General features: G+C 33.6%; 1 protein-coding gene across 7 annotated transcripts in view; it reads left to right on the forward strand.

The window, feature by feature from the left end:
- The window catches only part of VPS13B (vacuolar protein sorting 13 homolog B), a 748,802-nt gene that overhangs the window by 456,518 nt on the left and 265,798 nt on the right, over window positions 1–26,486 (forward strand). For all 7 annotated transcript variants that reach the window (XM_055303543.1, XM_055303538.1, XM_055303542.1 and 4 more), the window contains 2 exons: window positions 15,651–15,854; window positions 25,913–26,039. In XM_055303543.1, coding sequence (XP_055159518.1) covers window positions 15,651–15,854; window positions 25,913–26,039 — 331 coding nt within the window. The remainder of the gene's footprint in view (window positions 1–15,650; window positions 15,855–25,912; window positions 26,040–26,486) is intronic.

The following is a 26,486-nucleotide window of genomic DNA, read 5'->3' on the forward strand; positions in this document are numbered from 1 at the left end:
GGCTCAGTGGTTAAGTGTCTGCCTTTGGCTCAGGTCCTGGGATCAAGCACTGTGTTGGACTCCCTACTCAGAGGCGAATTTGCTTCTCCCTCTGCACCTTGCCACACCATGCTCTCTTTCTCTCAAATAAATAAATTCTTTAAAAAAAAAAAAAGAAAAATTAAGAAAACCGCCCCATTTGTAATTGCACCAAAAGAATAAAATACCTAGAAATAAACTTGAGATGAAAGACAAAAACTATAAAACACTGATGAAAGAAATTGGAAGATAACAAAAACAGAAATCTATTCCATGTTCATGGATTGGGAGAACCAATATTGTTAAAATATCCACCCAAAGCAACCTATAGATTTAATGTGATCCCTGTCAAAAAAATACCAAAGCATTTTCACAGAACTAGAACAAACAGTCCTAAAATTTGTATGTAACCACAAAAGTCCCTAATAGCCAAAGCAATCTTAAGAACAGAGCCAGAGGTATAATCTTAGATTTCAAGATATACTGCAAAACTGTAATAATTAAAATAGTGTTCATTGAAGCAACTGTGTCAAAACAATATACAAAATAAGAAAGTACATTTTATACCCACTACCTACCTCTGTTCTGCAACTTGCTCTTTTTTTTTTTTCAACTCTACCATAACCATCACTCGGATATTCCTAACATCATTCATGGATTTTTACTTCTTTTTAATTATCCATTCATGGGTTTTTACTTCTTTGTAATTATCCATGAGTATGTCAGATGTTTTTCGTTTCTTCTAATAACAGGCATTTAAGTTCTCAGTTTTTCTCTATTGCATAGAGGGATGAATATTCTTCAGTATTCTTCTTGAATACACATATAATAGTCTCTCTAGAGTGGTGCTTTACAAAAGAACTTCTTGTGATCACGGGAATGTTCTGTATCTGCTCTTATACAGTAGCCATTAGCTGAATGTGACTTGAACACTTACACTGTAATGGCTACAACTGAGGAACTAAATTTTAAAAATTGTGTTGAATTTTAATTGACTTAATTTTCAATAGACACATGCAGCGAGTGGCAATTGTATTGTTACAGCAGGGGCTCTAGGGTATAGATCAAGCAGTGGAATTACTAAGTCATAGGTTTGGCATAACCTCAGTGCTGCTAAGTATCACCAAATTGTTCTTCAATGTGATTGTATCAGGTTCACCTTTCCAGTAACTCAGTGTGAGAGTTGCCATTGCTCTACATTTTGATCAACACTTAGCATTAATACTGATTTTTTTGTTTTGTTCTTTATTACTACTGTTATATTAGGCACTGCAAAAAAGATTGTCTTAGGACTAGAGTGAGTGGAAGACCCTTAGGTAAAAATATTGGCTCTGTGCAACTAGAGGCAATACTTCAATGCTGTGATGCTCATTATGATTAGATGTGTAGGTTTGTGTCTTCTAATACATGGTGACAGAAGGGTAGTACTCTACCATACGATAGGGAGAATATACCAGACTTTTAAATCAAATGTCAGACTGTGTACTGATTACTGACTGGAAGATTATTGACTAGTACCTTTCCTTAAACCATCTTTATTCTGATTATTTTACATGTTAAAATATTCATATTTTTAAGATCACGTATTAAGAGATTTCCCAAACTATTGATGCATTTTTTAAAACTACTATTTTCCTTCACAACTAGAGTGTTGCTTAATGTTTATTTTATGTAAATTTGAGAATCTTGACTTCTTAGCCCCAATTTTGTAATATTTGTTGGTCTGAAGCAACTCACATAACATGTTATAAATTGCATAAAATAATATGGCAATGTTTAAAAAACAAAAGTTGATTTGTTATATACCAGCTTAAAGGCTCCCTCCCCTGTCAAATGTCTTATTGTAAATCTGCTCTCGCCTATATTCTTAGAAATATTGTCTTTATTTTTTTTAATATTGTCTTTATTTAACTTAGTCTGAAATCTCTCAGTTTTTCACCCATCTATATATTTATAATAAAGTATAATCTTACATTTTATTTTGACAACCAGTTCTCCTATTGTTAAGTGTATAAAAGCCCGAATTTATAGTCAAAAGGTATGGTATTTATATTTTATTTAATATTTATATTTATAGTCAAAAGATATGGCTCTAGAATGATGTGGAATAAAGTAATTAAAGAGAAAAAGGTTTAAGTGCTAGAATTAGGCATACTAATAAAGATAAATTTAGTAAGGGATAAATGAGATGGCTTTGTTAGAAATCATATCAAAAATTTCCCAAGCAACTTCATATGAGGACTGTGCTACATGTGGTCCAACTAATTCAGCTATAGTTTGCTTTTTTTATAAATATTTTTACAAGGCTAAAATTTTTTTTCTTATTATAGAAGAGATTTATAAAGGTAGTAAGAACTTGCCTTTCCTATTTAATAGTGCACTATGATTATTTCTCTGTGTCATGGAACAGTCTTTTCAAACTTCAGTTTTAATTATTTACCAGTATAAATAATAACAAATAGTGTTGTTATTGCTGAAAGTCTTTAGTGGAGATATTGAATAAAGGGGAGCCAATTCTAAATCCTGATTTGAATGGTGATATTTGAAAGGAAGGAATTATGATTGTTTTTTTATAAACATAATTTTAAGAGTAAGAGATAATGGATAATGATGGATTATTTAAAAAAAAAGAAAATGTTAAAAATGGTAGGCGAATTTTATAGAAAGTTTCAAATAGGATACTCAAATTGGATTTGAAAATAGCCAGCCCGTTAACTACTAAGACCAATTATTTTGAGTAAACAGAATGAAAAAAAAATTAAATAAAGATTTGAAGAATATCTGAATAAAGAAGGATGTTAACACAGTTGGAACTGAAGTCTGGATGGTTCATGATTTATGTAATAGGAGTTGATTTTCAGCCATGGTAGATTTTTTTTTTTTTAAGTCATGGTAGATTTTATAGAAGAATCATAAATCAGAAATGTTGCAGAGATATGTTGTAGAAACATTAGAAGCAAGTAGGAGGTCTGTCTCTTTAACAAGGACATGATATAAATTTCATCTATATTACCATCTTTAGAAGCTTAGAGAAATGAAATTTAAATAAACCTAAAGAATGCAGGATTTTACTAAATTTATAATTTGCTTTTCTAAGTCACGTATGTGGGAATTATAGCAAAATATACTGCTAAGTAAGACCATTCTGGATTCTAATATATAAATGAAGTTAACTTTTATGCCAGGTACTTGCATGTTTTGGAAATCTGTGAGGATTTTATGTAAACATACCTGTAATATAATATCATAACATTCTAAAAAAATTCTCTTTGATCTCATATTGTCAAGGAATTATGGCATATTATTATTTGAATTGAAACTATGCAAATAAAATTCATTCTAAAATTGAATGTTTAAAAATTAACGAAAGAATAATATTTAAGAATTGCACTACTAGTGTAATAGAAGTGTAATAGAAGAGCTTGACTAATCCTGTGAAACTTTGCAGTATGTGTGTGGTGTGTGGTATGCTATTTAAAAATTAAAAGGCTACAATGACATTTGGCAATGGTTTTGATATTTTTTTTCTTTCTCATAAGACAGCCCAACTTTTCTAGGCTTTCTTTTGTTGTTGGTCTTTTTCTTATGAAGTGTTGTCAAGCAATCTTTTTCACATCCTGTACTTGTAGAGTTGGCTATTTGAACCTCTGTATGGAATTTTGTATTTGTTCTTAAATTTCATCTTCTTAGTTTTGACTCTGTTCCAATATTTTGAGATATTATATATGTCATATATATAACTTTGTCACTTGAAAATTTGATAAGACTGATTTATATGAATTCATTAAAATTAATGATAAAAACTATTGAATTGAGCCAAATCCTCTGTCATATTATTAGGAACTTGACTCCAAATAGTTATTATTTGGATTTGGTATTAAGCCAGTTCTAAATCCATTTTTACTATGTTTTTGTCAAGTCTGTATTTCTGTATTTCTCCAATGTGTTTTAAAAAGTATTAAACCTAGTCATTTGCACAGCTTTATAACATTATGCTTTATAATAGTGATGTTGCTTTCTCAGCGTTATCATGACAATATAACCCAAAAAAGGAGTCAGTTTGGCTTGATTTAATAGTTAATTCATACGACTCTTAATATGTATCACTTTCTATTCTTAAGTGCTCAAAAACCTGACGAATGAACAATCAGTGTTGTTAAAGATCAGTGACATAGGGGTGCCTGGGTGGCTCAGTCAGTTAAGCATCCAAGTCTTGATTTCAGGTCATAATCTCAGAATCATGAAATTGAGCCCCGTGTTGGGTTCCATGCTCAGTGGGAAGTTGGCTTCAGTTTGTCTCCTTCTCTCTCTGCTCATCCCCCTGTACTCACTTGCTCTCTTTCTCTAAAACAAATAAATCTTTAAAAACAGATCAGTAACATAATTTGTTTACAAAATTGAAGTAGCATTCCCATTTCTCTATATTCTAGTATGTCTCTCAGTAATTTCTCTGAGATCACATATGGATTCTTTGATCACCAACAAATTTTTCAATGCAGTGCATATTCAGTTAATTCATTTCTTTAGAATGTATTTCTAATGTGATGAGAGTTATTTGGGATAGTTTGTTATACTTTTCACATTGACCATACATCATATACCTATATCTTCTTAAATCATTTTGCTAATGTATATCCCATGTATAGCATTTGTGAGCCAAAGAGGACTTACCACCTCAAATCTGACCGTTTCCTGGAGAAAAAAAAAAAAAAAAAACTTCAAAGTTCACATTTTCCTTAAGATAGAATGAAAAAATCTAGCCTCTTACTGTCTTAACCAGTTAGAATACTCTGAGAAATTTTAAACAGAAAGAAATATTCTATATACCAATGAAATTCTCTATAATTTAGCCATGGAAAAAAAAAGAATTGGTAAATACTACTTTCATATTATTACATTATACTCCTATTTTGTGCATTTGTGCACATGATCATTTAATATTTGTATAACTGAAATAAGGTGAGTTTTGTTACTGCCCCATCATAAAACCATTTGTTAATGTAAAATTTCTTATTTATTAAAGTTTGTACTAATTGAAAATGAATTTTAGTTTCCGAAAGATCTGAGATTCTTAGAAAATAATTTATTTATTGGATAAATCTATTCTTGCTCCTTTATCTTCAGAAACCTCTCTTTCTTTTGAGAATGTGAAATTCATGATTCATATTTTAGTGTGCATTTTATCACTTGGACTAGAAATCTAGAGGAATCATTTTCTTACATAATGTTCTGATTATTCTCAAGGAATTATTGTAGGGTATATTTGTTCAAACTGAAGTCTCTGTATCCTCAGTGTACTTATGGGTTTTATAATACAGAGTAAGTGAGAGCAGTGGATTCAGTTTGAAAGCAGACCAATAGCTTCTTTCATATCCATTATAGTAATAACAATAACCAAGTGTCATGTATAGTTAGTAAACATGTTAATTAAAATTGCCTGATTTAATCAACTAAAGTAATCTTATGTAACTGGTACCATTATCCCCTTAAAGAGGAAACTGATATTCACTAAGCTAGCTGACTTTTCCAAGGAAATCTATCTTGTACGGTAGAACCAGAATTTGAATATAATTGTGACATTAAAATTCATGCTCTTGTGGTGCCTGGCTGATATTAATCAGTAGAACATGTGACTCTTGATCTTGTGGGTTGTAAGTTTGAAGCCTACAATGGGTGTAGAGATTATTTAAAAATAAAATCTTAATAAAATTTATGTTAATATAGTTTAATTATACTGTACTTTATTGGCCATAGAACTATAATGGTAGCCAACTGTCTTTTAAACATATGCCATTCATCATAGAGTGGACTGGGCCAGAAAATGTAAGAGGATCCTGGGAAACCTATCTCTTTCACTGGATATTTAATAGAGAAGTACATATACTGGCATATGTGAATCAATCCTGCTACTGAATGTATATAAAACATAAAATCTGAAGATGAAGCCTTAGTCACTAATATTGGAAGGGCAAATAGAAGAGAATCCAATAAAGGAGATTAAAGAAGAATATTTGAGGGAATGTGGAAGTACACCATGTCATGGAAGAACATTTTAATAATGAGGAAAAATTGTTATAATAAGAGCTTCCGATATATATTAATCATTTACTCTGTGTCAGGTATTACTTTGCATGGAGTAATTCATTTGACTCCCTTCAGTGAGTTCACTTTTCAGATGAATAAAATGAAGCACAGACACTTTAATTTGCTGAGAGACACCCAATGGTAGGTGGCAGAACTAGAATTATCCATCCAGGCGGGCTAAGTCTGTGGATGGCCACTTTGAATTGTCAAATACCGAGAAAGGTTAGGTGAGTTAATGGCTAAAAGTCATCCACTCCATCTGATAATTAGAAAATCAGTTGGGCATCTTTTCCAGGAAAATTTTAGAGAAGAAGTGGTGACACTTGATTGTTTATGGTTAAGAGAAAATAAATTGTGAGGAAATTGAAATACTGAGAGAAAAATAAGTTTCTGGCTAAAAGGGATGTGAGATAAAAGAGGGGATACCTAGAGAGGATGCAGGGTCTTAGGGAGAGCCTCTCTCTCTCATAAGGAGACTAACTCAACATAGTTTTGTCTGAAGAGAAGAAAAATATACAGGGAAGAAAAAGAAAAGGAATGATTGCTTTACAGTCCCTGAGGGAAATGAAAGGAACAAAGAAGAGTATTTTTTATATTCAACTTCATATATTAGAAGTCTACTATGTGTAAAGGCCTATGGCTGCATACATGGAAGTGAGAAAATAGACACTGACCCAGCTTTCAAGGGTGGGGTAAATTAACAAAGATCTTGGCCTTGAAGAGAAGAGGTGCTTCCTCTATACAATTCTGTGACAGAAGCAGTACAAGTATTAATTTCTTTGTTTTGTTACAATTCTGTGACAGAAGCAGTACAAGTGTTAATTTCTTTGTTTTATAAAATAGCCTTGGATTTAGTGGTTCTTGCTCCTTTCACTTCAGATTACCAGAGACATGATGTTCCAGGTCAAAGAAGTGACTCCCAGTATTAGAATTTGGTATTAAAATCAATAAAAATGCTAGTTTACATTAAAACAAACAAACAAGGGAGAAGGCATATTCCTCAGCCTCAGTCCAGACCTGCTGAATCAGAATTTTCTGTAGGTGAGAACTTAACATTTTTAACAAGCTCCCAGGTAATTCTTCTGCACTCTAAGGATGAGAACCCTGGCCCTAAGTCATTGGTCATGGAAATCAGCAGTAGTCCTCAGACCTGATGGTCAACTTTTACATCCCCTGCCCAATATACTGTCAAAATTACTGTCATTATAGATACTTGGTGATAAAAATGGAGACATTTAATCAACGTATATAAATTTTACTTCTTTTTACATTCCTATTTTCTGGCTTGTTTAATGTTTTGTAGATCTCAACTGAGCTGTAATTTTATTTCTTTACAGTGAACTCCCAAGATATGCCTGTTCAGCAGTGAGCAGTCTAAATGGTTCAACATGAGCTGTTCCTTATGTAAACATACAAAAGGCCTGACCCAGACTAAATCAATTTAAAAAGGAAAACATTAAAGCTATGTTTCCTGTTATATACTTAAAGTCTTCTTTGGTTCCTTATGATTATATTATTGACTATTGCAGACTTTAGTTTAGCCTCCTACACCACCTGCTGAATGGTTCAAATGGTATGGGAGATGAGTTTCGGAAGGGCAAAGCAATTACAATTATAACTCCTACATTTTAGCCAATAAAGCAGCTTTTTGTGTTAAAGGCAAGGAAGTTATGGGCATCTTGACCCACACCCTTCCTGATTTGAATTGCTAAAAGGTCTTAAAGACTGTAATAAGGAGAAAGAGCAAAGTTCATAGAGCTTTTAAGGTATGTGAGTTTGAGACAAGAAAATTTGATTCTATTTATGATATCAAACATTTCTAGGAAACAATTAGGAAGTGAAACAATTTAAGCTTTTCTTATTAAGATATTTTCATATATTTTCTCCCAGCTTTATTAAGATAAATTGAGAAATAAAAATTGTATATGTTTAAGGTCTACAAAGTAATAATTTAATGTAGGTGTATGTTTTGAAAGTATTACCACAGTCAAGCTAATTAACACATCCATCATTTTATAGTTATCTTTTTTATGAGAATTCTCAAGATCTGTATACTGTTAACTATCATCACTATGCTGTATACTAGATCCCCAAAACTACTTATAAATTTGTATGTATTTGGTTTTCCCAGTTTTATTGAGAAATACCAATAAGATGTATAGTATGATGGTTTGATTTTACATATAGTGTGAAATGAGTAAGACCATAGGTTCAGCTAATATCCATCTTTTCATATAGATGCAATAAATAGAAAAGAAAAAAGCTAAAGAATAAAGGGTGAAATTTTCTCCATGAGATGAGAACTCTTAGGATTTATTCTCTTACAACTTTCCTATAGATCATACAGCAATGTTAACTGTAGTCATCATATACATTAATTACATCCCTAGCACTGTTATGTGCTAGAACTGGAAGTTTGTTCCCTTTAACCATGTTTCTCCAATTCCCACTTTCCCTGTGCCTTTCCCCTGATAAGTAAGTGTGATTTCTTTCTCCATCTTTGTTATTTTTGGTTGTACATATAAATGAGATCAGACAATATTTATTTTTCTGATTTACTTTACTTGGCATAATGCCTTCAAGGTCAATCCATGTTGTCACAAATGATTTCTGTGTGTGTGTGTGTGTGTGTGTATGTATATGATTGAATAATGTGTTCCACCACTTGTATATGTATACCACGTCTTTTTCCATTCATCCATTGATTACTTAGGTTGTTCATTATATTTTGTAAGGTAGACATTATTAATATTAGGCATCCTGGTCCTCACTAAAGCCACAAAGTTCCTTTCCTATGATGAGTTATGTAGCAAAGTATCATTTTAGTAGAATTCTTTGCTCTAAAGATTTTGCAGTTGTTATGCTGTGAAAATATGGTGCGCTCAATCAAAGCTTTCTTAATTAAAATGTATTTTTTATTTTTGGTTTGAAATCAAATTATTTTTTACTTCTAACAAGCTATTATTAAGTTATAAAGTCATTTACTTAGGGAAAATCACATTTTAAAAGTTGTAAAATTACTTCCAGCATTTGAAAAAATGAAAATAAATTATCAAATTGTCTGTATGTATTTATACCTTTAAAAAAGACCTAGTTAAATACATCTTTCATAAGACATCTTGCTTGCAGTGCTAATACGAGGTAATATGTGGTATTACAGCAAAAATATTTTGAATGTTTTTTTTAAATTTAATATTGAAAAATAAAGTACTTTCAGTGTTCTATAATGACTGGAATAGGCTTTAAGTATCCATGAAACAAATGGGTATCTTATACTTTAAAAAATAAAGATTAGTGAATATTTCAAGTTGAGAAATAAAATCAAGTATTTTGTAGAAAATGAAGTAAATCAATGTGCCACTGTATGTTTTCGGACTTTAAAGAATTGAAAATAAGTCATAGGGATCAGGTAATTCGAAAGAAAAATTAGATTTTATTATCTAAGTCTAAAAAAAACTTACCCGGTATTCATTTTTGTCAGAGGAAAGCCAAACCAAACTTGTAAAGTTTGTGAATATGAACTAATTCTTTAAAGTATATTTGACCTATTAACCTAATGAGCCAAATAGCCTACCTATAGTTTTTGTTAAGAGTAATTTAAATATACTTGGGAAAACACACAGGAATATGTTGTTTCCTGGATCTGTTATCTCAAGAGGCTAAAAAATTGAAGAAAATGTGTTTCTCAAAGATGCAACTGTATTTTTAATTGGCCTAAATTGTCTACAACAAACTGTTTCTTGTCTTAGAAAGTAGGGGGTTTATTAAAATTAACCTGGCATGCTACTAAAATGTTTTTAGATTAATGAAACCAATCAAATTAGAAAATTTGGGTAGAATTCACTCAGTTTGATTAATTAAATGGAAGGTCAGTGGTGCTGTTTGCTTGGGCTTTTGTTTTTTTCATAATCTGAATGTATGCTTTATCCAGGTAAATCTTTTTCCTCTCACTTTCTAATCATTTCACTATTATTTATATTTTCTACAGAATCTTAGTATCAAAGTAGAATGATTTTTTTTTTCCTAACAGTTACTGAGGATTTTATGTTGTGGCAAGTTCTGTGCTAGGCTCCTTATCTCACTTAATTCTTATAATTTTATAAGACAAATTCAGATCTTTCTCTACTCTTTTTTTTTTTTAAGATTTTATTTATTTATTTAGCAGAGAACAAGCAGAAGGAGAGAAAGAAGCAGGCTCCCCACTGAGTGAGGAGCCCGGCATGGCGTTCGATTCCAGGACCCTGGGATCATGACCTGGGCCAAAGGCAGATGCTTAACCAACTGAGCCACCCAGGCGCCTCTCTTTCTCTACTCTTGACTACTGTGCTACTGCAAAGTTTCTGTAACCTTTTTGGTGGAGGAGAAAATACTAATTTGCTAGGCAAGCCTGACCTGTGCGCTACACCCCATCACCCACAAAGGCTGGGCCTCCTGCAGTTCTCAGACACTTTGTGATGGAAGGGCCTGTCTATGACTCACTAGCCTATGGCTTTACTTCCTTCCATACTTCTCTCCAACCATTCAGAACTCTTCAGGTTTTCTGCATTTGCTGCTCTCTCATATCTGTGAGCCTTTGAACCTGTTGTGTTTCCTCTGCCTGCAATAATTTTTGTTTAACTTTTTTCATTATATGAAATAATATTGGGCTTTTCTGAACTCCTTTAAACAATGCTGCTTCTTTTCTGAGCCCCCTAGTTTTGGGTCAGGGGTCCCATTTGCATTCTATACCTCACCTTTTCTAGCATTAACAGTTTTTGCAATTGCCTGTGGATTCCCAACTAGACTATACACTGTATTAGGGCAGGGTCCACAGAGGAAGCCAGTTTCTCTGTGGCCTGTCATAGAAACTAGCATGCAGCTCACTAAATAAATATTCTTTGAATGAATGAATGCAAGTTTGCTTATTGGTCATTTAGACGGGAAGATAGAGTTTTGACAGTCTTGAGTAAGGCACAGACTAGGGAAGAACTTGGTTGCTTTTCACTAGTTATGACATTAGCAGCAATTTTAACTGTCCAGATATAGTTTTAAAGTAGTCATTTTTACATAGAAAAAGAGCTTGCAAAAGGAGAAGTAGCATTATATTTGGTGGAAGAAATGAGAGGGCACAACCTTTATATCTTCAGGGACAGCGATGTTAGAGGAGAGATTTTTTTCCATAATTAGTTGTAAATCTTTGTTCCTAGAAACCTTTCTAATATCCCCTTATCTTTTTAATCTCTACAGCATCATAGTTTTTTTTTATTACAAATATAAACTTATTAGGCTTTCTATCTTAGCTCTTTCTTTTTTCCTTGAATACTAGAGGTTTATATATTTTAGGCATTGTTGATCCTTCTCTTTTTTATTTCATTAATTTCTGTTCTTATTTCCTTTCCTCTATTTTTTTTTTAGTTTATTCTGTCTTTTTAAGTTTAACTCATTAATTTTGAGCCTTACCAACATCCCCCACCCACCAGAGTTGTACATAGTTAAAATTGATGGACCTACACTGACACATCATAATCACCCAAAGTCCATGGTTTATGTTTAGGATTCACTCTTGGTGTTATACATTCTATAGTTTTGGACAGATGAATAATACAAGACACATTATCCACAATCACAGTATCATACAGAGTATTTTCACTGCCCCAAACTGAGTACCTTTTCATCTACCTTTTGGCCATTTATATGTCTTAGGAAAAATGTTTATTTCAGATCTTTGCCCATTTTTAAATTGGTTATTTTATTTTTGCTATTTAGTTGTTTGAGTACCTTGTATGACAAAACTGACAAAACTCCTTGCCAGATTCATGATTTGCAAAATTTTCTCCTATTTCAGTGGTTGTCTTTTCATTTTGTTGATATTTTTCTTTGCTGAGCAGAAGCTTTTTAGTTTGGTGTAGTCCCATTTATTTATTTTTGCATTTGTTGCCTTTTGCTTTTGGAGTCAAACCAAAGAAATCATTTCCAAGACAGATGCCAAGGAGCTTACCTCCTCTGTTTTCTTCTAGGGGTTTTGTAGTTTTCAGGTCTTCATATCTCCTGCATAACTATAGCTCAATTCAAAACCAGGAAATTGACATCATTGTAATCCACAGCTGTATTCAGATTCTGCAGTTCTAGGTGTACTCCTTTGTGTTTATATATGCATAGTTCTGTGCAATTTTATTACATATGTAGATTCTTGTAACCACCATTGCAATCAAGATACAAAACTGTTCTTTCACCAAGAGGCTCCCTAGAAGGGCTATTTTTAATTCACACTTTCACTGCTTATGTAACCCTTTTTAACCCCAGCTTTATATGTAGGATTTGTAATTAAGTTGATTTATCATCTTGGGTGGGCCTTGAGCTTATGTCCTGTGAAGTTAGCAGAGCAGAAAATCAGTGTTTTCAGATTTCAGCAGAAACCTTAAGAGCAAAAGCTGGCTTTGGCAGGGGCTTATTTATTAGTTTTCCTGGTTTTGTTTGGAGTGGTGGGTATTGGGGAATGGAAGGGGGACTTTAAGGTTTCGTTCGCTGGTGCCAGCTCTGAGATGTGTTTAAAAAGATACTTTAAATTTTTTTCAAGCATACTAGTTGTTTGAGTCCAGAGGTTCATTCAGGGTCTCTAATAACGCCATATTTTAGAAACAGGTGACCCTGGAAATACTAAAGATCATTTATCTTTATAGTTTTCATTATGGTTTTTCATAATTAGAAGAGTAGACTTTGTTTTATTTTTGGTGCCTATGCATTTATGATTAGTTGATGATTAGATATGCTATTCTTTCAGAATCATTTAGGATTCTATTCAGAAATGGTCATAAAATTTATAAGGGACCTCTTTATAGTTTAACTTCGTCATATATTTTATTTATCTCTGTATTTAGTTATTGAAATAACTAAGCACAGAGAAGTTAAGTAATTGCTCTATGCTCATGATCATTGGAAAGTCTAAGGATAAATCTCATGTGAATCTTTCACTTAACCTATTTTCTATAACTCAGATTTAAATGCTTTGCAATTAACTTTTAAGTTGGACTTAATATACCCAAATATTATACATTTCACTGAACTTTCAAATCAGGTTAAAATGACAGATTATTTAATTTCAAACAAAAGGAGAGAATATAAAATCTCCAACCCTGATTCTTAAAAAGTTTAGAATTTTAAAGTTTAGCATGTTCAGACCTATCTGGCTATCGCTCATTATAAAAACCATTTGCATGGGGAAGAAGAACCTGTGAGAAGTCATGTTTTCCACGGATAGATGGGAGACCTAAAGCTCAATCTAAAACCAAGAAAAAATATGAGGAATTTCAAGCCTATATGAAAAACTGTGATGAAATCCAGTGTTTAGTGGTTGTAATCTTGTGATTACACAGTGTCCATGTGCCAAGGAAAATAGACTGATGTTAATGCTGGGCTGAGTTACTTTGTCTTTTAACATAGCACTGATTGTACTTCCTGACATACTTTTTCTTCAAGGATTCTTAAAGTACTTTAGTTCACCTTAAAAATATATTTAGGGAATTTATTTAAAATGTAAAAAGTATTAGCTAGTTTAAAATATAAAGAAATGTAACTTTTATAATCTAAGAAACAGGCTGGGCCACTAGCTGCCCAAGAGATTTGCTGTATGTCTAAACTTATGTGCATCCAAATCAAAAGTTTGCTATTTAAAAACTGTGCTCTTACTGCTGTGGAGAATCATTTTATATTTGTCCACATTTGTGTCCGTTCAAGTCAGTGATTAAAACAGTATTTACTGATAGCACAGATTTGGGAGAGATGAGTTTGGAGAAAGGTTGTTCAGGAAAGTCTTCATAGAACGTAAAGTCTGAGATGGACCTTTAAGCAGAATTATACCAATATTCAAATGAAAGGAGAGCATTCTACCAAAATGGGGATATTCTAAGTGTTACTTGCTCCCATCTCCACCATCATGAATTCTTTCTTTTTTTTTCTCTCTCTCTCTCATTAGGACAAATTGAAAAGGCTCATGTTCCCTTTTATAGGCTATATTTCTAATATTTAAATTATTTCGTTCAAGTAAAATTTTAGGCTATTTTTCTTTGCCTGCCCATTCCTATAATGCATTTCTTCTGAGTTAGAAAAGAGAAGGGAAGGAGAAACAACAATAGGTTGAGCTTTACCTTAAGAATGAGAATTCATTCATCTTTCTCTGGCTCCTGCTGTGGTTTCTAGACCAGTATCTATTTGTTTCCCTGTTCCTTATTGTAACTCTCTCTGATACCTGTCTACCTGAATGGCCTGCTCATTCAATTCCAGTTCTTCCTGTGCTCCTCTCTTCACTTGAATTCATTAGTCTCAGCCTCACCTTGCCTGGCCCAGTAGATGCTGTCCCCATTCCTGAACAGCTGGCCCAGATACCTGCCATTTTGAGCTGTCGGTATTTGACCAACCTCTGGGCATAGTCTGACCCACAGTGCTCATTTGCCATGGCTTAGTCTTTATCAGACTCGTACCTACTTTCTATAGTTTTCACACCAGGACCTATGCTTCCTTCTCCTCACCCGCCACCTCCCCACTCCACCCCTACTCCCCTAATTCATTTCATTCATGTTCGGTTGATGTAATTGTATTTTTTTTCTAATAGCTGCAGTTGTAGATTTTTTTAATATTTGTACTAATAAAATCACTTTTAGTCTCTATATTATTTAAATTTTTGTGTTCCTTGAAACTCTTATAAAGGCCTAGTGTTATTTTCCTTTTGATGACTCACTTTAAAGTATCTGTGACCCAACAAAACTAAAAAGTTCCCAAATTTACACACACTTAGGTTTATCTGGTCTCTGAACCCTGAACCCAGTTCTTTTCTTCCTACCATATTGCCTTGCTATTCTCATTCTAAAACCCTCACAAAAAATTTAACAATTCACTTCTTCTAATTTAGCTATATGCTACTGATATTTTTAGTCATTTGCTTAGCATTCAGTCCAGTAAGATCAAAGTTTCAACTGTGTATGGGCAAGCAATCCTTGCAAACAGCAAACAGTGCAGTCTATGTGACACCTGGGTTATTAAAAGAATAGAGGGCTAGGGGTGGGGAAGTGCAAGAGATTGACAAAGCTCTATCCCCTTTCCTCTCAGGACTTGAAAGGCCTAAGGAAGGTAGGTGATTAGCTTTGGAAAGAAGACAGGGTATTGAGTCAGAAAACCTGGGTTTAAGTTGTGGTTTTGTCACAAACTACCTTACTACCTTTGTCTGAGTCTTTCAATCTCTGAATTATTTTCTCTTTAGTAAAAATGGAGATAAAAATAGAGCCTTCTCAGCATCTCAAGGACTGGAATCATGTATGTGAAAGTACTTAGGAAAACTGTACGATGCTGGAAACAATATAAAAAATCATTGTAGGGTAGATTACTGTACATGATAAGTTTGGGGTACGTTTTCAAGTCATCCAATGTGGTTACTTCCTAATACCTGCCTCAGAAATTTGATCAGCACAGTGAATCCATCAGGAATCCAAAGGGGGATAAAATGGTAATGATGCTATGTTAGTGAATAAAATAAATAGATTATTTTATTTATTTACATTTTATCATTGCCTTTATAGGAGAGCTTTGAACTTGGGAATTCTTCGAGACCCTGGATCAGAAATTGAAGATAGACAATACCAAATAGACCTGCATTCCATCAATATAGGTACTGCACAGTGGGATCAACTAAAACCAGAGAAGGAAAGTGGCACAGGAGGAGTGCTAACAGAGAGTGAAAGAAATTCTCAAAATCCAGCCCTTGAATGGAATATGGCCAGCAGGTAGGAAATTAGTGGGAAATGTTCTGCACTTTCTAATATTTCATTGCCAGAAGAACAGTTGGTGATACAATCTTCAGCATAACCTAAGTGTTTGGGTACCACTTTTGCATTTCAGGACTGATGTAAAATATATTTTGGTAAGTATAACTAATGATTTTGCTTGGAAATCTGCTAGCATTGTTACACTGTAATTATTACAAGTTTAAGATTGTGGTCAGCATTTAAAAAAAAATATTTCATTTATTTATTTGACAAGGAGTGAGCAAGAGAGAACTTGTGCAAGCATGAATGAGGGGAGGGGCCGAAGGAGAGGAAAAACAGATCCCCACTGAGGAGGGAGCCGAATATGAGGCTCCATCCCAGGACTTGATCCCAGGGCTCTGGGATCAGGACATGAGCAGAAGGCAGATACTTAACGAATTGTCACCCAGACACCACCTGTCAGCACTTTTTTAAAGCTTGCTATTTGATGAAAGGTTCTACTTCAGGCTAAGGATACATTCACATTTTCTCTTGCAATCCATTGTATTCAAGGAAGGTCAGATTTTTTTTTTTTAAGTCTCTCCTTTCTATTGATGATAAAAGGAGAAAAGTAACAAAAGCTGTAGGTTGCTTTAATTTTTTAGTCCACCTATGTTCACAGAGAACATTTTTGAAGGAATTAGCCCTGAATGTGAGCCTATAAGATTTGTAGAGAGCCGTTGCCATTTCACCCAGTCTACTTGTGGTTTCTCATCAGTTAGGTAGAATTGTTTCCTAGAACAAAGACACTAGGCATTAAAAATACTTTTGATATTGTTAACCTGGAGGTCATTATGGTTTTAAAAAGTGCTGTTTTTTCATTTTTCTTTCTTCTTCTTCTTCTTCTTCTTCTTCTTCTTCTTCTTCTTTTAAGATTTTTTATTTATTTATTCATAGAGACACACAGAGAGAGAGAGAGGGAGAGACACAGGCAGAGGGAGAAGCAGGCACCATGCAGAGAGCCTGACGTGGGACTCCATCCAGGGTCTCCAGGATCATGCCCTGGGTTGCAGGCAGCACTAAACCGCTGCGCCACCGGGGCTGCCCTCTTCTTTTTTTTTTTTTTTTTTTTTGCTTGTAAGATTTACTAACTTCTGTTGCTTGTAACACACCATGGCAGTTTATTTGACTGAATCTCTTTAAAACATTGTGTGTATATAGACTTTATTGTCTGACTTTTACAGTGCTGATTGTTTTGGAGTTCTGCCCTTTTGCCCCCCAAAACTGTATTTGTCTTGGCATTAATAATAGCAACAACTTTAATAAGAGATTATAAAAGACATCGCTTTACCTAACTTACTTAAATTAATTGTTGTAGTAATGCTATGAGGTAAGAACTATTTTCCCTAATTCTATATGAGGAAACTGAGGCATAACCAGGTTAAATAATGTGCCTAAAACCAAGTACCAGATGGTAGTCTATACTCTATATAAGCTGCTTCTTTAGATGCCTGTACTCTTTTCTAATTTCCTTGTAACTATTCATAATGAGCTTCTTTCAGTCTCCTGAAAATATGGTGTGTCACGTACTGCTAGGCCTTGATATGTGATCTCTGCCTGGAACTCTCTTAACCCACCCTATTCACTGGCCTAACTCCCATCCATTCATCAAGCCTCAGGAAGTCTTCCCCTGAGCCTTTCGGAGAGGAGTTGAGTTCCCCTTCTGTGTGCTCTTAACATATCAGTTGGAATATTTAATTCTAATTATCTATGTACTTTGTCTGGGTCCCAAGGATAGAACTTCATCCAGTCCATTGATTTATCCCTGGCACAAAGCACTTTCATAGTATAAAAGTATTATTACAGGGCACCTGGGTAACCTAGTTCGTTAAAGCATCTGACTCTTGGTTTCAGCCCAGGTCCAGTCCTGATCTCCGAGTCATGGAATTGATACCTTTTTCAGGCTCTGGGATCAGCAAGGAGTCTTTTAGAGGTTCTCTCTCTCCTTCTTTCTCTACCCAACCTCTTCTCCCTCTCTCTCTCAAAAAAAAAAAAAAGTGTTGTTACAGCCTTTCATTGATAAGTGATTGAATGTGCCCCCTGAGTAGGAATGCAAATTTGGGTGAAAATTTTCCCACTTTTGGCCAGGTACATTTCAGGAGAGGGATGCAGCAGACAGCTCTGGTATACACCTTACATGCACTACACCAGTCCTGATCTGTAAACATCACATGATAAATGAGTCAGGGTCAACTTCTGTCTTTCCTCCACGCTCAGTTTTCACGTTCAGGAAGATCTAGCTTACATAATCTATAGTTCATCTTAAGAACAACAAATTCAGGGATGCCTGGGTGACTCAGCAGTTAAACGTCTGCCTTAGGCTCATGGCGTGATCCCAGGGTCTGGGATCCAGTCCCACATCGGGTTCCCCACGGGGAGCCTGCTTCTCCCTCTGCCTGTGTCTCTGCCACTCTCTCCATTTCTCTCATGAATAAATAAATAGATCTTTAAAAAAAAAAAAAAGAACCACAAATTCTATCAACAAAGAAAGTGGGCCTTATTTCCTAGGAAATTTTATGATCATCTAACCTTAACTATATCTCTCTTATTTATACTTTAATTCATTTAAATAAACAGTTTGTGTATCTGTGTGTTTTACTAACTGAGTTGAAATTGACATTACACAAAATAAACTGTTTAAGGTGAACAATTCACTGGCATTTTGAACATTCACAATATTGTATAACCACCACTTCTATCTATAACCATCACCTCTGTCTCATTTTAAAACATTTTCTACACCCCAAAGTAAAATCACTTACCCATTAAGCACTTTTTTCTACATCCTTCTCCCTCCTCATAGCCCCTGGCAAATGCCATCTGCTTTGTTTCTGTTGATTTAGCTATTCTAGACATTTCATATAAAAGTAATCATACCATATGTGACCTTTTGTGTCTGGATTCTTCACTTAACACAATGTTTTGGAAATTTTACAACATTGTAGCATGTGTCAGTACTTCATTCTTAGTTATTGTTGGATAATATTCCACTGAATATAAACACTAGTTTGTTTATGCATTTATCTATTGATGGACATTTGAGATATTTCTACTTTTTAGCTATTATGAATAATATTGCTGTGGATATTACTTGTGGACATTTGTACAAGTGTACAAGTACCTGTACTTGTACAGATACCTGTTTCAGTACTTGTTTTCAGGTATTAAGAATGGATGTCTAAGAGTAGGATTTCACAGTCAAATGGTAATTCTGTATTTAGCTTTGAGGAGCTGCCAAACTATTTTCCACAGTGACTGAACCATTTGACATTCCCAACAGCAATGCTCAAGGGTTCTAATCTCCCCACACTCATAGCAACACTTCTTTTCCATTTTTTTTTAACTTTAACCATCCTATTGGGTGTTGTTTCAATTTGTCTTTCCATATGGCCAAAAATATCTTATTTCTTTGGAAAAATGTTTACTCAAGCCTTTTCCCCATTTTTAAATTGTTTTTTGTTGTTGTTGTTGATGATGAGTTGTTCTTTCTTTAAGTGCTATACCCTTACCTGATATATAATTTATAAATGATCTTTTCATTTCTTGAAAATGATCTTTGCACAAGTGTTTATAATTAATCTAAGACTCAATTTGTCAAATTCAATGTAGTGGAAGTATTGGATCATATGACATTCTTATTTTTAATTTTTTGAGGAACCTCCACACTATTTTCCACAGTGGCTGTGCTAATTTACATTCCCACCAACAGTGTACAAGGGTTCCTTTTTCTCTGCATCCTTGCCAGTACTTGTTATTCCTTGTGTTTTTTTATTTTAACCATTCTGACAAGTGTGAGGTGGTATTTCATAGTTTTGATTTCCGTTTCCCTGATGTTGAGCATTTTTCAAGTGTCTGTTGGCCATCTGTATGTCTTATTTGGAGACGTGTCTTCAAGTACTCTGCCTGTTTTTTAATTAGATTGTTTGGGTTTGGGTTTTTTGATTTTTGTTTTTTTGGTGTTGAGTTATATACGTTTTTTATATATTTTGGGTATTTACTCCTTATTAGATGTTTTGTTTGCAGATATCTTCTCCCATTCAATAGGTTGCCTTTTTGTTTTGTTGATGGTGTCCTTCATTGTGTAAAAGCATTTTATTTTTTTGTAGTCCTAATAGTTTGTTGTTTTTAAATTTTTTATTTATTATTTGAGAGAGAGAAAGAGAAAGAGCTCACATTCAAGCACAAGTTGGAGGGAGGGGCAAAAGGAGAGAGAGAATCTCAAGCAGACTCCATGCTCCAGTGCAAGACTTAATCTTACAACCCTGAGGTCATGACCTGAGCCAAAATCAAGAGTTGAATGCTTAACTGTTGTCCCAGTAGTTTAATTTTGCTTTTGTTTCCCATGCCTTAGGAGACATATCTAGAAAAATGTTTCTGTGGTCAATATTGGATATATTATTGCTTGTATTCTCTTCTAGGATTTTTTATGATTTTAGGTCTCTTATTTAGGTCCTTAATCCATTGTGAGTTTATTTTTGTGTATGGGATAAGAAGGTAGTCCAGTGTCATTCTTTTGTTGTTTAGTTTTCCCTGCACCATTTATTGAAAAGACTACCTTTACCCCATTTTCTTGTCTCCTTTGTCATAGATTAATTGAACATGTAAGCATGGGTCTATTTTCTGGGCTGTCTTTTCTGTTCCATTGATCTGTTGTCTGTTTTTGTGCTAGCACCTACTGTTTTGATTACTACAGCTTTGTGGTCTATCTTGAAATCTGGAATTGTGATCCCTCCAGCTGTTCTTTTTTTCTCAAGATTACTTTGAGTGGTGCAGGTCTTTTGTGGTTCCATACAAATTTTATTATTATTATTTGTTATAGTTCTGTGAAAAATGCTGTTGATACTTTGATAGGGATTGCATTGAATCCATAGATTGGTTTGGGTGGTATGGATATTTTAACAATATTAATCCTTCTAATCCGTGAACCTGGACTATATTTTCATTTGTTTGTAGCTTCAGTTTCTTTAATAAATATTTTATAGTTTTCAGAGTACAGATCTTTTACCTCATTGGTTAGGTTTATATTCCTAGGTATTTTATTCTTTTTGATGACTAAGGTCTATGTTTTATTCTAAGAGTATTATGGATTAAGCTCTTATAAATAGATTGTTGCTCCATTTTTGAGGAGTTTTTGTTTGTTTCTTTTTATATATGGTATGAGGTAAAAGTCTAACTTCCTTTTTTTGCATGTGGATATACGATTGTCTCAATACTGTTTGTTGAAGAGACCATTCCTTCCCCTGTTGAATGGCCTTGGCATGCTTTATAAAATTAAGACTTTTGAACATCAATTATATACCATAGGATGTCTTTTACACTGGAGAAACAAAATGAAATGATTTCTGGTATGTTCCTGTCCCTTACAGAGCTCACTGTCCAGTCAAAGAATTAATAGTTAATTACCTGTTAGAGTGCAGGGAGTAAAGTACTATGGTAGACATAAATATAGTATGTTTAGGATTACAGAAGAGCCACATTACAATCAGAATAAATGTATTCCGTGTACATGGGACATCTCTAAGAGATATGACAGAAACATAATACAATAAATCTAAAATTGACATAGGTAAAAAAATAGAAATATTGAGGAAAGAAATGAATGAATAACTCTATATATGGGTTTTCAGGGAAGCTCTCATGGAATACACAGCTTCTGAATTTGTTTCCATAGTGTATGAGTGGCAGGAGAGACGAGGGGGCACTTTGAACCTTATAAGAGAGCAGTAGATCCAAAGGCTAGAAGTATGAAAATGTGGCATGTTTTACACACTTCTGAATACTCAATACAGAATATTAAGCTTGGCACATAATAGGTACTTAATAAAGAGTTGAGTGAATTAATGAAAGATTGAATGATTAAACAATTAAATAGAACTAGTAGATCAAGTGACTGAATGTTTCTAAGAGATACTGATTCAAATGAAGATAAGAGATCTTAAATCTGATGTAGTTTAGTAGTGACAATCTTGATAGAAATATAAATAGAGAATCTTAATTGATTATACTTTTGTTTTTCAATTGGCATTATAGGTAAAATTCAAGATACAAAAAGAATATTCAGTGAAGAATATCTTTGTTTCCTCCCTTAACTAATTTAAATAATAGCCTTTTTAAGGTTTTCCTTCATTCCTCCTACATATATTACTCAGCTTTTGTCTTTAATCAAAATGTGTTTCTGTGTGTATGTTGGGGAGAAGGGAGTAAGGAAGTTAAGCATAAAAAATTATCACGTTTTAAGATTTGTAGATCTTCTCCTAAAACCTCAGTTTTTCAGTTGAGAAAATACATTAGGATTCAGTCAGGTCAGCAGAACCATTGTATTATAGCATTAGGGATTTATTTTAGGAATAAGACCTTGCTCAATTGTGGCAGAACCTGTGAGTTAAGGATCTAAAGGGGACTGTGAATCAGAGACAGGTCACAGGCATGCCCAGCCACTGGAAGGACCACCGGAGGCTGATAGAGCCGCCCCTGGAAGGCTTTTGCCTCTTTGGAGGGGGTGAGCCTGCAAACGGGTCAGGAAAAAGAACTGGTCACAGAACCAAAAAGAGGGAAGACAAGTTGAAATCTGCTAGCACTGCTGAGTGGAATTTCACTGTTTTACAAAGCATGACTTCGAAAGAATACTGGCAAGTATTTATTTCCCTTATACTTCCAAATCTCATGCAATTTTCTCTCTAAACTCTGAACCATTCTTATTCTTAGCAAGTTGTTACAGAACAAAACCACCATAAGAAACTAAGTTTGGAGAGGTTCCTTGCCTTGTGCAATGTCACTTAAAAGTAGCTAATGATTTGCTTCCCCTCATTCAACTACTTTTCTTACACTCCGTGTTCTGACCCCTTACACTTAGGTGAAAGTTCATTGTTAGTTAATCACTTTTTTTTCTGTTTCTCTTAGCAACCATTTTTACTATGTCTTAGTTTATTTTATAACCTGAGGAAATGAAGTACTGAGAATTAAAATAACCTGTACTGATGTCTGCCATATGCAGGTTACACATCTAGTCAGTGTTGCAGTTTTACATGGTAATTTGTGCTTTGAGGTGTGTGAGGGGGAGTAGGTAGTGGATTTTCTTCCTTACATATCAACTAAGGGTGTCCTTGGCAAGCTGAAAGGGTGGCATAGAGATAAAAGGATAGATCTGTCTTGGCCAGTCTTGTTTCTTAGCATAGTTACTTACTTATCTACATTCAGTTGATACTTAAATCAGAAATTGTTTAAATTGAATATAATCACAATAGTATATCATAAAATTTTAAAACTTCCTGTAGTGTCAATGAATTTGTAGTTCTTACAGCCACTAACATCATATAAATATAGATAATAATGCCTTAATTGATCCAAAGCCCTAAATAGGCAGGTTTCCCTCCTTCAGCATTTTGCTTTTTTTTTTAATTTTTATTTATTTATTTATGATAGTCACAGAGAGAGAGAGAGAGAGAGAGAGAGAGAGAGAGGCAGAGACACAGGCAGAGGGAGAAGCAGGCTCCATGCACCGGGAGCCCGATGTGGGACTCGTTCCCGGGTCTCCAGGATCGAGCCCCGGGCCAAAGGCGGGCGCCAAACCGCTGCACCACCCAGGGATCCCCAGCATTTTGCTTTTAAGAGAAGGATCCAAGCAAGATTATATCAACATTTGCTTAAAACTATATGTACAACACATAACTTTTATATATTATGCAGCATTATTCTGTGAGCACTGCACTTGGTATATCAATACATGTTATTAAAGCTTTAAATATGAAATAAAATAACATAAATCCTCTGACCATTTTTCGCTTGGTAGATTCCCATTCATATCCTCAATTTGTAATGTCTTTTTCTGTGAGAAACATTCAGCAGTCCCCTGACTTCTCCCTCCTCCACAAAGTTTTATTTTGAACTTTTTCCTTGAAAAAAGAGCTATCAAGTAGAATTAGATGCAGGAGTTTCAGACTATAGGTATAAACAACTCAAAACTATAACCAGAGCTATTAACAATTGAATATCTCCATAAAATTGAATTAAGTTGATATTTCAATATAGCTATGCTCATAAGACTTCTTTTAGAGACTGAACTAAATATAATACTTGTGATCTCCATCACAAGTATATAACCATAGTTTTGGTTCATTAGTTTGGGGTAATTTTTGTTTATTTCTTCTTGTTTTGCTTTGTTTAGAGAATTTTCTCAAATGTATATTCTAGTTTATTGATTTTTTTTCTTGAGCTATATGTAAAATGCTATTTACCCACCTGTTATGTATTTTATTTATTTTCCATTTCTCGAAAAAATTTTAATTTTGAATCCTATGCTCTTATCTAGTAAAATATTGGCAGAATTTAATTCTTGTCATGATTTTTTCAGTATTTCTTTTGAAGTATTTCAATCTATAAAAATTTTTAATGATTTAAAATTATATATGATTACCTCCAAGACTTACAAGAAATAACACAAAAGAAGAGTTAACATTATGTACCATAAAAGTTAAAGTTTTATAGGACCATTGACTTAAATTTTTTTTTAATTTCCAAAGTCATAAGTCTTTCATATGTTGTGTTACTGATTTAATTCATCACATAATAGAGAAAAATATGATATGTATAAATATTCTTTATTTGGGAGGAAAAGAGTATTTATTTGCTCTTATTTGGTTCCCTGCCATCTTTTCCATTTTAAGGTATTTTTAATACATCATATGTTTTAACATTCCCCTGAGAGAGCACATCAGATGTTACATGTTCCATTTTATGGAACTCAAGCTATTCAGCTATAATTACGGTGTCTCTCAGGATCACAACCTTTCCTCTGTATTCACAGATTTTAATACTTCTTCCTGTTACCCTCCATTCACCAGCTCTCTTAATTCTTTAAAACTGACTTTCGTGAAATCCAATACCTATGTGTCACAGAACCAGATGATCCAATTTGCTTTTTTGGCAGACACCATGTAAAGCTCTGCCCATTGCAAATTTGAACAAAAGATACTGGTACTTTCTATTTTCTAGACTACTCTGGTAGAAAAGGATGTAGAAAGATGAGTTTTTATCTGGGCTTTTTCATGAGATAATTTATGCCAGTTCCCTCATTTCAACTTTTATCACTTTATAAGTGAATAGTAGAGACATATTTATAAGGAATATTAAGTTAATAGTTCCAAGGAACTATTGAGGTACAGCTTGCTAGTAAAACATAGAACTATATTATTTCATTAAGTGAAAACTTAGGATATGGATAGTAGACTAGAAGAACTCTCCTAGCACAAGTGTTAGTTCCTCAGTAATGTTTTCCAGTTTCATCTTCTACCATGTATGCAGTACTTCCTTTGAAATTATTAGCATTTGGTAATTTTGAATATAAAGTAGAGATACTGTGCTGAATAACCGATCAAAGATGAGAATGTATTAAGTAGAATTAAAATAGAGTCCAAATACTATTCTGCTATTAGGCCCAACAGTGGAACCTTTGTTCCTACTAGGTGGCCTTACCCTTGCCCCTGATCTTTATTTCCTTGTAGGTAATATAGGGCTAGTAATGGATTTCACTTAACATGCATGGTTGTTGTGAAGAAGCATTCAGTATCAAAGTCACAAAAGCTATTTCATGAACCGTATATACAATAATAATCTGTGAACTCAGATGGTTCTTAGAGCTTAAAAAAAGGAGGTCGTCCAAGATTAAGAGGATATACTTGTGAACCTAATGAGGTTGGAAAGATGGCAGTTGTCAACTAGAAGGTCAAAAACGTTAATAATAGGAAAAAATGATCACACAAGAGGAAGGTTATTATTATTGGTAGAAAAAGATAACTATTTATAAGAACAAAAGGAATTAAAAACAGTAATTTGTTGAAAAGATGTGACTATGAAATAAATTGCATCTGAATTTCTCAGTAATTTTTTGCTTTTATTAATCTGAGGTTAAGAATTGAAGTTGTAAAACTATGATTATAAAATATACAAATATAACTGTCATACATGTTTGTGGTGCAAAAACTTGTACAAATTTAATGAAAAAAATGAAATGGCTAATAATTTTTCACTCTATCTTTTAGCATACAGCGACATCAAGAAAGAAGAGCAATTTTGACTCCCATTTTAACAGATTTTTCTGTCCGAATAACTGGAGCACCTGCTATCATTTTTACTAAAATAATTTCTCCAGAAAATATGAATACTGAGGTGAGAACTTAATTTAGGTTTCATTTTAGGCTATATAATGGAGTATCTTTTCTTTGTAAATTAGGGATTCTTAGTTTTAGTGCGCACAGAATGTCAAATTGCTTATTATTAATAAGTTATTGTATGTAACTAAAAATTAATACCTTCTAGCACTGCTTTGTTATTGCTTTTTTTAAACTATTTAAAATATAGATTTTTTTGCATTTAAATTATATTTATTTTTTTATTTTGTTATTGTTTTTTATGTAGTAACTCATTTAATCCTTATAACACTCCTATTAACTTCTTCTATTCTCATTTTTATTTTTTTTACTGTGAAATGTTCAATTTTGTTGCTTTTATTTTAAAATATAATTTTGCTATAATTTTTTAAATTTTTTGTATCAATTTTTTATTTACATTCTAGTTAGTTAACATACAGTGTAATATTGATTTCAGAAGTAGAAG

Source organism: Nyctereutes procyonoides, unplaced genomic scaffold, assembly GCF_905146905.1.
Source record: "Nyctereutes procyonoides isolate TBG_1078 unplaced genomic scaffold, NYPRO_anot_genome, whole genome shotgun sequence".
NCBI classification, from domain to species: domain Eukaryota; kingdom Metazoa; phylum Chordata; class Mammalia; order Carnivora; family Canidae; genus Nyctereutes; species Nyctereutes procyonoides.